At 29.8% G+C, this 13,421-nt stretch overlaps 1 protein-coding gene across 3 annotated transcripts in view; it reads left to right on the top strand.

The window, feature by feature from the left end:
* LOC142319489 (ubiquitin carboxyl-terminal hydrolase 48-like) overlaps nucleotides 1-13,421 on the top strand; it is a 417,524-nt gene that overhangs the window by 6,006 nt on the left and 398,097 nt on the right. For 2 of the 3 annotated variants that reach the window (XM_075356825.1, XM_075356843.1), the window contains exon 2: nucleotides 2,232-2,441. In XM_075356825.1, the coding sequence (XP_075212940.1) occupies nucleotides 2,232-2,441 (210 nt within the window). Of the gene's footprint in view, nucleotides 1-591; nucleotides 771-2,231; nucleotides 2,442-13,421 lie in introns of those variants that run through there. The other variant, XM_075356833.1, reaches the window with a different exon arrangement.

Raw genomic sequence — 13,421 nt, 5'->3', positions numbered from 1 at the left:
TATTAAATTATGAAGTTTAATTTTGTTTGTATAATTCCTTCTTCTTAAAGTGTAATATCATGTCCCCTCTCGATGTTGATTATCAATCTAACATATTTCTCTCTGTTCTGAGCACTGTGAAAAAGCGTTTCTGTGCCTTGGATACTGGTCTAATCTTCAGTGTTGCCCTTCTCTTCTATACCCCTCAGTCTTTCCCTGAAGAACCACTTTCAAAAGTTGGTACTGGCTCCTCCTTAAAACGTGACACAAATAAATCAGTTTCCAGAGCTCTTATCCTATCCCCGTTCTTCTCAAAATTCTTCATTAGACCTCGATTCCGTCAATGGGATGAAAAAAATTCTTCTATGGAGTCACATTTCAAATGCTTCCACTCACTTCATAGTCGCCGCTTTTAGTGTCCAGACCTTACACCTACATTTATCAATGTAGACCAAATGTAACATTTGAGCATTCTTTATCTTAGCTTTAAATTCAGATTCTTATTGCAAAATGTGGGCTTTATTCTAAGAAAATTTGCTGTAGCTATCTCTATTCTTTGTTTCACCTCTTTATCAGGATACAGCTGTTTGGTGATGTAGCAGCCTATTTGCTTGAAGGAAGTAACTCTTTCTACTCTATGACCACTGATGTATAGACTAGCGTCAGGATATTGTTCACAGCTGAATACCGTGGATTTGTCTTTGATGAGTTAATATTTAAACCCATCTCAGTCCTGCTTCATTAACTCAATTCAGCAAAAGTTGAGGATCTTCAAGTCTATCACTTAAGATGTCAGTATCATCGGCATATCTAATTGTATTGATAACCTTGTACTGATAAGCTTCCATTAAGCCTTTGTCTGAGTACAGATTGGATGGTGAAGGCAAGAAAATACAATTCTCTCTTATACCAAACTGAATTTCACATTTGGTACTTGTTTTGTCTTCTAATCTTACCTTCGCTTTTTGCTGCCAATACAAATTTCTAATACTTCGGATGTCTCTGCTGGCATTGTCTATGTTTTGCAGCATTTCTACAAGATTGTCATATCTAACTTTATTAAATGCCTTCTCATAATCAATTAAACACACTAAGACATCTCTTTGTTGATCTAGACATCTCTGAAGTAGTATAGTCAAAAAAAAGAGTTCATCATGCATTTTCAGACCATATCTAAAACCGAACTGTAAACAGTAAAGACTTTCTTTAATCCTGCTGTGGATGTCATGACCTTCAATGTGTGACTCATTAGGCTGATAATTCCTGCAGCATTTAGCTCTTTGTTTTTTTGGATACTGTAATGAAAACAGACTTCAACCAATCCTCTGGGATGATTCCTGTTTAGTATATAAAGTTGAAAAGGTATACCAACATTTGTGTGTTGTCTTCAAACACTTATTGAAGTTCCTTGAGTATGCTGTTTGGTCCAATAGCCTTCCTTGTTTTACTCAGTATAACATGTAACACCTCAGATCTCACAATATCAACATCTTCCACTCTCTGTAGATCCTCCTGAGGTATCTGTTCTGTCATCCTGAAATGCTTCAGTCAAATAAGATGCCTGGCTCGGCTAATCTCCTGTTTATCAAAAATAATTTTGTCTGAATCATCCACCATTCATAAATTATAAAGCTTAAAGTTTATAAAAAAAATTGATTTTGTGGTAAAAACACAAGTCAAAATTTCTTTTACTGAATAAAACAGAAAATATAAAGTTAGTACTTCAAAAGTCTTATACTTCAAAATATTCTTATGTTATTACTTAAAATTGATATTTATAATGGTTTTGAATTGTAGCAAAAGTGAATATGATTACAGAACACAATTTTTCTGGTCAAAGGTGGCCATTTTGTTTTCTTTTTTGAAATATGGTGGCTTTTTAAAAAAAAATTATTATAAAGGATATTCTACAGTGAAGATATGTGTATTTTTGGAGTTTTATTTTTTCTACAATAAAAATATGAAATTAAAAAAAAAGTTTGCAAACTTTATTGTTATATGTATTACATGGAATGGTCCAATTGATTTTTCATCTTCTAAGAATCCAATCCTTTAGTGTTATTAGATAAGATCATATATTATTGCAATATATGTGAATAGAAAGCCGTGTAGGTTATTTTTTATAAGTTACCATTTTAACATTGCTGACATTCTCTTGAGTTCAGTTGTTGTATAGTGTTGCTGTATTTATGGTGTTGTTTATCTAGAATTAAGTACTATTCTATTATATTTTTTATTTATATCTTTTTTAGGCAGAACTGCAGAGGAAATCCTTTTTGTTTATCTGGCCTTGGAGAAGCTCAGTGGTTGAGCGAGACAGTAAATGAACAATTAGAAGAAAGTAGTGAAGATCCTGGGCAGCTATGTAGAAAACCAGGTGCTCATGTTGGTCTGAAGAATCTTGGTGCCACTTGTTACGTGAATAGTTTGTTGCAGTTGTGCTTTCATAATCCAAAATTTCGGTATGTTTTAAATTTCGCTTGCAAGTTATTATGTTCATGCTTGATCTTGCATAGATTAACTTGTGGGTTGAAGAAGCTGGTCCATGCTGTTGTAGCGTAGAACATTTTAATTATCCATCCATTAGCAATATCCATATGAATAAATGATTGAGTGATATATTACCACTAATTAATATCTTAAAAAATAAGTCTAGTTTGTTAGACTAACTTTGTACTCTATCACTCGCATGCATGTGTAACTTATCCAGGTATGAAATTGCATGTCTGACAATTTGTTTCAAAACAGTTTTTTTTTTAAAGTAGAATTCTAAATATATTGTAATGTTTTATTTGCATGTAGCAGATGTTGATAATAAGTTTTAATTATTTTCTTGTAGTCTTTTTACTTCTTATTGAACTACTGTTTTCATAAATGTACTGTAGTGTGTAATTATTATGTGTAATAATAGTATTAACATAGTTTACTTTATGAAATATGTAACTTTAAGTGTAACTAAAAGTAAACTGCTTCTTTCTTGAATTGGTATTTTATTGTCTGGAAATCTATCTGGTAATTGAGATTTCAACTGAACCTTAATTTTACTTAATTCTGAGTATTTTAATTTTTATATCTTCTCCCATCTCAATGTCTGTAGAAATCCCAATCCTTTTTTATTTTTTGATTCTTCCTTCAATTTTTCCCTGTATTGTGTAAGAAAACCTACGCTGTGAAAACATATTCTGTTACTTATTTCTTATTTAATTGGCACGAGCTCAGAAATTACCTCTAGTGTTATATCTGTACAATTTATTTCGCAGTTTCTTTACATTTTCATGTTGTAAAAATGAGATAACCTGTTTAATTTTGTTGTTTGGTTTCAAACTGCTTTTTAGTGTTAACTTTTTATGATTCTTTAATTCAGTATTTTGAGTAAGTACACCACTTGAATTTAAAAATTTAATTTTGGAATTTAGCATTAAATTATTAAATATGAATAAATAAATCATTAGGTTATTCTTTTCTAGTTTAGAAGAATCCTTCCAATAATTATCAGTCCTTTATTAATTCTTCCTTGTATGCAGTTAATGTGGCAGCACTTCTATCAGGAAATATGATTATGCAAGTATCCCATGTTTCACAATTAATCTCTGAATACTAATTGCTGTGGTAAAACACAGCTGGTGTTATGGTTTTTTTTACACTCATTGATGTCTACTGTTAAATTTCCTCCTCCAATCTTTTCAGCACTTACTGACTTGACTCTTTGATTAGCACTTATATTCCTTATATATCAGTTGACTTTGATGTAATCATCTATTTTTAATTCATTTTGCAAAGAGCATTGCTTCATTGTCGAATAAATTGATCTTCTCTGACAGCATTATCAATCATACAACCAGTTGTCCACCCATATTCCTCTATAATATATTTATATTAAAGACTGACAGAATGGATCTTACTGAAACTGAACCACATTGTATGATTGTAGTTGTAGAGCTTCTTACAGGTGATTCTTTATTATTATATCATAACTCATCAGTTATGATTGAAACATCCATGTAAAACAACTTAAAGCAAAATTAACAGCAGTTTGACAAAATTAAAATTTATTAAACTAAATTTTTTGTAATCCATATCTCCTCTTTATGTAAAATCTAGCTAATTAAATAATAGAAACTTATTCAGCCACTCCTCAAAGTATAGAATTAAAGAACATTCTTACCTTACTTTTTTCCGCGTAAAGTGTTTTGGGGCATAAGCCCATCTTCAGTAATGTTTTTTTTCTAAATTTTACTTTTGACATTTACACAATAGATAACATATGTTAAAATTTTTTAGAACAAACATGTGTTCAGTCAATAAAAAAACAATTAAAAAAAAAAAATTTAAACCGTTATAATATTAAAATTTCCTTCATCATGCTATCAATACAGTATTATACTTATTATCTAATTTATTTAAAATTCCTTATCAATTTATTACCAACTTAAATAATATTTATAAGAAAGTCCCCGTTAAATTCTGTCTGCAGATTCATGACATGAGGCTGAATTCATGTTTATGTTCAGATATATAAAATCTTTCTAAAATTTCTAACTTTTTATTTTTACTTTTGTGTTCAATGTTTACTTTTTCAATTATTTCTATATTATTTTTCAAGCTAGTTATATTATGTTTGTTAATTATAAAATGGTCTGCTACATTTGAGAAACCTATTTTTTTTTATTTTTAAACAACCTAGAATGTTTATTAAATCTATCTTTAAAAGTCCTATTTGTTTTTTCAGTATATATTTTTTCACAATTATTGCATTTTCTCCCTCATTTTCATGAATCATGAGACCTTGCCATTAGTGAAGGGGCTTGAGTGCTCAGTGATACAGAATAGCTGGACCAAAGGTGCAACCATATTGGAGTGGTATCTGTTGAGAGCCAGACTAAGGAATGATTCCTGAAAGAGGACAGCAGCACTTTCACTAGTTGTTAAGGGTGTAGGTCAAGACGATTTAAACGGCCATATCAACATCACTCAATCCTCTGAGTACTGCGCAGCTGAAAGCAATGGAAAACTACAGCTGCTTTTTTTCCAAGAAAAGTTGCTCTCTGCATTTTCATATAAAAATGATGGAGGCTCTTTCCTTGGTAAAATATTTCGAAGGTAAACTAGTCCCCTGTTCGGATCTCCGGGTGGGGACTACTAAGGAAGGGGTCATCAGAAAATTAAGAAGTAACATTCTACGAGTCTGAGCATGGAATGTTAGAAGTCCAAAACAGGTTGATAGGTTAGAAAATTTAAAGAGGGAAATGGATAGGAAAAATATAGATGTAGTAGGAATTAGCGAGGATCAGTGGGAAGAGGAAAATGACTTTTGGTCAGGTGATTTTATACTAATTAACTCAGCTTCAAATAATGGGCAGGCAGGAGTAGGTTTCATAATGAACAAGAAGATAGGGAAGAGAGTAGAGTATTTCAAAATGCATAACGATAGAATCATTGTAATAAGGATAAAATCAAAACCTAAACCGACAACGATTGTTAACGTCTATATGGATAGAAGCCCCCATCATGATGATGAGATACAGTGTGTATCCGAAGAAATTGACGAAGCAATTAAACACATCAAAGGAGATGAAAATTTAATAATAGTTGGAGATTGGAATGCAAGCACTGGAAAAGGCAAGGAAAGAAATATTTCGCGGGAATACGGGCTGGGCAAAAGGAATGAAAGAAGGGACTGACTTATAGAGTTTTGCACAAAGTATAATTTAGTAATTGCCAACACCCAGTTTAAAAATTATAATAAAAGAATATACACATGGAAAAAGCCAGGTGATACTGTAAGGTATCAGATAGATTATATCATGGTTAAGCAAAGATTTAGAAATCAACTCGTCAACTGCAGAACTTAACCTGGAGCAGACATTGATAGCGATTGATTTAGTGTTAATGAAATGTAGATTGGGGTTTAAAAACCTGAAGAAAAGGTGTCACATGAATTGGTGGAATATAGAGAAACTTGAGGAAGAGGAGTTAAAGAAGAGTTTTGAGGAGGACATTGCAAGAGGTTTGAGTAAAAAAGATAAGGTAGAAAATGTAGAAGAAGAATGGGAGAATTTTAAGAAGGAAATTCTTAAATCAGCAGAAGCGAACGTAAACGTAGGTGGAACAACTGGTAGAAAACCTTGGATTTCAAATGATATATTGCAGCTGATGGATGAATGTAGAAAATATAAGAATTCTAATGAGGAAGAAAGTAAAAGGAACTATTGACAATTAAGAAATACTATAAACATCAAGTTCATGCTAGTGAAAGAAGAGTGAATTAAAGAAAACTGTTCAGAAGTGGAAAGAGAAATGATTTATTTATTTTGGTAAAATAAACGGAGCATACAGGAAATTTAATGAAAATTTTGGGGTACATAAATTAAAATGTAATAATGTGTTAAACAAAGATGGTACACCGATATATAATACGAAAGGCAAAGTTGATAGGTGGGTGGAATATATTGAAGAGTTATACAGAGGAAATGAATTAGAAAATGGTGTTACAGAGGAAGAAGAGAAAGTCGAAGAGGATGAAAGGGGAGAAACAATACTGAGACTGAATTTAAGAGAGCATTAAAAGATTTGAATGCCAAAAAGGCTCCTGTAATATACGGAATACCTGTAGAATTACTGCGCAGTGCAAGTGAGGAAGCGATTGATATATTATACAAACTGGTGTGTAATAGTTATGAAAAGAGGAAGTTTTGTCAGACTTCTAAAAGAGTGTTATTAGTCATGATACCAAAGAAAGCAGGAGCAGATAAATGTGAAGAATATAGAACAATTAGCTTAACTAGTCGTGCATAAAAAATCTTAACTAGATTTCTGTACAGAAGAATTGGAGGAGAGTGGAAGAAGTGTTAGGAAAAGACCAATTTGGTTTCAGGAAAAGTATAGGAACAAGGGAAGCAATTTTAGCGCTCCGATTAATAGTAGAAGGAAGATTAAAGAAAAAAAAACAACATTCTTCGCATTTACAGGCCTAGAAAAAGCATTCGATAATGTAGACTGGAATAAAATGTTCAGCATTTAAAAAAAAATTGGGGTTCAAACATAGAGATAGCAGAACAATTGCTAACATGTACAGGAACCAAATAGCAACATTAATAATTGATAAACATAAGAAAGAAGCTGTATTAAGAAAGGGAGTCGAACAAGGATGGTTCCTATCCCTGTTACTTTTTAATCTTTACATAGAACTAGCAGTTGATGATGTTAAAGAACAATTTAGATCCGGAGTAACAGTACTAGGTGAAAAGATAAAGATGTTATTATTTGCTGATGATATAGTAATTCTAGCTGAGAGTAAAAGGAATTTAGAAGAAATAATGGACGGCATGGATGAATTCCTGCGCAAGAACTACTGCATGAAAATAAACAAGAAAAAAACCAAAGTAATGAAATGTAGTAGAAATAACGAAGATGGACCACTGAATGTAAAAATAGGAAGAGAAAAGATTATGGAGGTAGATGAATTTCATTATTTCGCGAGTAGAATTACTAAAGATGGCGAAGGAGGAGCGATATAAAATGCTGCAACACCTCTTCATTTGTCACTTTATCCACCTATCTGATTTTTAACATTTTCCTATAGCACCACATTTCAAAAACTTCTAATCTTTTCTACACAGGTACTCCGATCGTCCAAGTTTAACTTCCATATAAAGCGACGCTTCAAACATATACTTTCAAAAATCTTTTCCTGACATTTAGATTAATTTTTGATGTAACTATTTTATTATCATATTTTAAATTACATTTAATAATCATTAATCATTTATTACATATTAATCATACATATTTATTACATGATTATCAGGTTTAGAAGCAGATTTATATTGTTTATTATCATAAGCATTAATTTTCTATAATTTTATTTGTGTAGGAGTAATCTGTATAGATATTTTCCTTTTTTTCATTTTATATTCAAATGCATGTTGTATAATTCAGCATTTATACAGTTTCTCCTATACTAAGCATATTGTATCTCTTGTTTTATCCTGAAATTCTCTGCATATGTTTTAGTTTTACATATAATATTATTATGTTGACAACTTTTAATATTATTTCTGCATATTTAGGTATTAGTTTTAATTTTAAACTTTTTTTTATTAAAATTTATAATGCTACATAATTTTTTGTGTAATTGTAACATTTATTTTACAATTAATATTATTCCTGAAAGCGCTTCAATGTGGAAAAAAGTAAGATAAGAATGTTTTTTAATTCTGTACTTTGTGGAGTGGTTGAATAAATTTATATTATTTAATTAGCTAGATTTTACATATAGAGGATATATGGACTACAAAAAATTTAATTTAAATAATTTAATAATAAATGCCAACAGGCAAGATTGTACTATAAATTGAAAACTATTGATTAGAAAACAGTTGGGCCAGATATGTTTCTGAAATTATTATATAATGATGTGTTGGAAGGATTTATAAAAGGAAGGAAAGATGATAAGAATAGAAAATAATATAAGATAATAGATGATTTAAAAGGGTTGGTGGATATAATAATAATAAAGTTTTCTTTTTTTTTTCATTTTGATTTTGGCCTCTGAAAGACCACGTTCCAATCTCAACTCCTTTGCAATTTTCTCTTTGCCCAATACTCTGTCATTTTTTGAGCTTGCTTCTTTCCTTTGACCATTCTTGAGCATCATTATCTTTTTCCTTTCATTTTTATAAAAACCCTGTATTGATTCAATTTTCTCTTTATAAACTTTTTTGTCCGATTTTTCATTTTCAGAAATATTTTGGTTTTTTAGATCAATTTTAATCTCTTTTATCCAAATAATTTTAGTTTTCCTTTTATAAAAATAATTAAATATTTGTTCTGTAAGATGATGATTATTAGCCATTCAAAAAAGGTATCTAAAGAAAAGTAATCATTGTTTTTTTATTGTCATTATTAAATTTTCATTTGTTTTTATTTTGTGTCTCAGTCTTATTGCAGTTTTCATAAACTGAGCCAAGAATTTTAGATAGCGCTTAGCTAATACAAAATAATAATAATAATAATAATAAAATGTCAGACCAAGAAATATACATATAAATCAGCTACCCACAGCACACAATGACATGACCAAAAGCTGTCTGCCAGATTCTTAAAAATAACATTTTTCTGATTTCCAGAAAACTCCAAATAATTTGAAAAATAAAAGTAATATATTTATTCCCAAAAAACAGAAAGAAAATATAAGAATTGAAGTGTAATTGATTAATCGATATAGTGGATGAAAAATATGAAGGTTAGGAATACTAGTGAAAATACTTATTAGGAAGAAAAGATAGGCTTAATTATTAATGTCCATAAAAGGAAAGTAGAAAAATAATTCTTATTCTTCATTACTTTTCAAAACATAGCTATTATTACATTTCATCATGAAGTTACACCTGTATTGTTTTAACAATTTCCCAGACTGTACTTTATAATGAAACCGCACAGGACATTAAAGATTACTTGCCCCAATCTAAATTCAGTCAGTCTTCTGACTACCAAATAACATTGTGTTTCTTGAATATGTACAATCAATGTTATGATTTTAAGCTTTATTTGTATTGTTTTTCTTCATTATTTCATATATTTGTTATTGTATTAATAGGAGGGCTGTTATACTGTATTGATTTTGGCTAAAAGTTTTACTCTGATATTGACTGTAATTGTTTGATTTTAAGATGGTTTTTTTAATGATTACAGTATATTTCTTTATATGAAGAAAAATTTTAAATTATATTTTGAAAAGATCTTTAATGCGAAAAGTATTACATCGTAATCGATTTATTACATAAACTACATCTGTTAAGACTTATTTCTCCTTTTCTTCTTATTCATCTGTAAAAGTTAATAAATATATAAACTGTCTCTTTCTTTTTATTCATTTGTAGTAGTAAATTTGTTTATAATCAGCTGGCTTATAGTATATATGGCTTATAGTTTATAATCATCTGGCTTATAATCAGCTGATATTTTATAGTAACAATATATTCAATTTATTGTACTGTACAGTCTTCATGTACACTTCATACTATCATCATGCATATACTCATTAACTCATAGTATATTAAACAATGTAATATTTTATAGTTAAAATTTAAAGGTTACATTAAATTATTTTTATTATGGCTGAACAATGACTATTATTTATTTGAGTTAGGAATCAGCGAAATTAAGATGTAGAATTAGTACACCTACTGAGGTATTAAAACAAGGTGGTTATTGATTCGAATATTTGGTCCTCCGACCTCAGATATGAACTGAAATTTGAAGAATGTTCATATCCAACAAATTTCAAATGTGAAAGTGATTATAGATATTATATATTCGGAAAATGGTTCTTAACAATTTATATCTACAGCATCATTAACGTAATAGCATTTAAATTTATTTCACATTTAATTTATGTTGTTCATGATTTACATTATTAATTTAATATTATTATGGATAAAGAACAATTATTAAGACAAAGAAGGTCAGTAAAGGCCTCTATTACTAGATTAGGAACATTCACTGACAAATTTGATCCTTCACAAGGTGATAGTCATGCCTTACAAATTAAATTAAGGAACCTTCTTGATTTGCAAGGCAATTATGACGTCATTCAATCAAAACTTGAAATGGAATTTGATGATGATGTTTTTCATTGAATCGTGTACAAGTTGAGGTTGCTTTGTGTACTATAGAAAGTAAATTGCAACATTTAATAAATAATAATAATCAAAAATCATCTAGTTAAGAAGTTAGTTTAAACACAGCACTTAAACAAATACAACTACAACCCATTAATATACCTTAATTTAGAGGTAATGTTTTAGATTGGCAACATTTTTCAGTATATTTAATGATTTGATACACACTAGAAATGATTTAATCAATATTCAATTGCATTATTTTTACATTCTTCTTTGAAGGATGTAAATAATGTATATTATGTGATTCTTAATGTATTATGCGATTCTTAATAATAGCGTTGGGTATTATTAAGAATCTAACAATAACAAATGAAAATTACAAAATTACTTTAGAATTGTTAAAGAAACAGTTTAATAATAAATACATAATTACATTTTATAATGCCGACGTATTTTAAAGTTAGATTCTATAAAAAGAGAATCTTTGGATATTTTATCCAAAGTCATCAATGAGATATCCTCATATGTGAATTCGCTTGAAGCAATGCAACTTCCTGTTAACACATATGCATTCATTGTCATCCAATTTTTAACATCAAAATTGGACTGCTATACCTCCAGATTATGGAAGAAGTTGTCAAACCAAAGGTTTCCCGCCTTTCAAGATTTTATAGAATTCCTTAACTCGGGAAGACAAATTCTTGAGAATATCAATGTAAACACTTCAAACACAGGAAACATTGCCAAAGGACAGCGTTACAACAGTTCAGTCAAATCTTTCACCAAACGCTTTACCTTAAATGCTAATAAACAGTACAAAAGAAATAATCTCACTTGTTATTAAAAATCTAAGTCTGGGCAATGTTTGTTTTGTAATTTAAATCATCATTTACAACATAATTTTTATATTTGTCCATCGATGAACGAAGATCATTTTTGGGGACATAATAATTTTTGTTTTATTTGTTTGTGTAAAGATCATTCTATTAATTAATGTTATTCAAAAAAACCTGTTGTTCATTTAAACTACAATCAAACAAATATGTAATTTTATCAACAGCAGTATGTAACACCAATGATATATTTGGTAATACTCATTCATGTAGAATCTTATTAGATTCTGGTAGCCAGGCAAATTTTTGCATGTATAAATTTTCCCGAAAATTAGAATTATTAAAAATGATCTCCCCATTTTCTGCATAACTCATCTCAGTCTGAATACAGTGTTACACTTACATTGCCTCTTGATATAAGAAGTTTTCATTCGAATTGCAATGTGCTATTTTATTAGATATTACTGACAACTTTACATCATCCACCCTTGATATTTCTCATCTCAATCTACCTCATAATATATTTCTAGCAGATCCCAATTTCAGCATAAATACCATTGACATCCTGATTGGAGCTCAATTCTATTTGAATCTTATCTTGCCTGAGAAATTCATTTGAAGCTTGAGATATCCTTTATTCAGAAATCAAGTTAGGATACATACTCATTGGTTGCCCTCCTATTGACATTAAAGGCAATAGTACTGTTGCATCCTTTCTTACACGTAACAAAGATACAAATCTCTCAACTATACTCAAGAAATTTTGGAAGATTGAAGAAATTAACACTGATGCCTCAGTTAATTTAGGCGTTACATGTGAAAAACATTTTCAGTCCAACACTACTCGAAATATACAAGGCAGATTTATCCTATCATTACTACACAAATCTAATAGCATTCAACTAAGCGATTCTTTTGTTAATGCTAAGAATAGATTCTTATCTGTAGAAAGAATGCTAATTAATAATTCCAACCTTAAAAAAGACTACTCGGCTTTCATTCAGAAATATTTAAAACTATGTCACATGTCCTCATTCATTTCTGATAATCTGCTAATTAATAAATCAAATGTGTACTATTTACCCCACCATCCAGTATTTAAGCCTTCAAGTGTGATAAGTAGAATATGAGTTGTTTTTGATGGCTTAGCTAAAACTACTAATGGCTTATCCCTCAATGATACTCTCTTAGTCGGACCTGTAATTCAACAAGATTTATTTCCCATCATGCCTAGATTCAGAATCTATAATTACATTATGTCTGACATAGTAAAAATATATCAACAGGTATTAGTTAAACCTAGCAATTCTAATTTACAACCTATTCTTTGGCGTGATTCTCTAGATCAAGAGATAAAACACTTAGTATTATAAACTGTACAATTACTGTGGCAACTTAAAATTAATTGGGATGAAATTACTCAACACAGTATTAACACAATGGTTCAAGTTGTACAGTCAATTCAATTCAATTGAGTCAATTAAAATAAATCTATCCATAAAACCTATCAATGGTAGTAAGGTTAATTAATTCAAATACATGGATTTGACGATTATCCATAAAGGGCTATGGCTGTTGCATTTATATATGAACTCTCTTCGTTAACCATACAATCTCATCTAATTTGCTTTGTTCTAAATCAAAATTAGCTCCCTTAAAACAAACTACATTGCCGAGACTTGAGCTTTGTGGTTGTTTACTAGTTTGCCTTAAATGTACATTTTGTACTAAATGCCTTAAATGTACATTTTGATGAAATAAATTTGTATACAGATTCTGCAATGGCATTGGATTCATGGACAATCATCTAATTGGAATGAAGTACTTCAAATGCTAATTGGCATTACATCAGATCTTCTGAAAGTCCAGCTTACTTATTGTCTAGAGGTTGTACTCCAAATAAATTACTTAATATGTCACTGGTGGCATGGTCCTTATTGGCTTTTGCAATCAAAATGCTATTGGCCAAATAATCACAATATTA

Source organism: Lycorma delicatula, chromosome 1 (genome assembly GCF_047948215.1).
Source record: "Lycorma delicatula isolate Av1 chromosome 1, ASM4794821v1, whole genome shotgun sequence".
Taxonomy (NCBI): Eukaryota; Metazoa; Arthropoda; class Insecta; order Hemiptera; family Fulgoridae; genus Lycorma; species Lycorma delicatula.
Note: the sequence above shows the minus strand (reverse complement) of the source record. Positions and strands in the feature narration are given on the sequence as shown.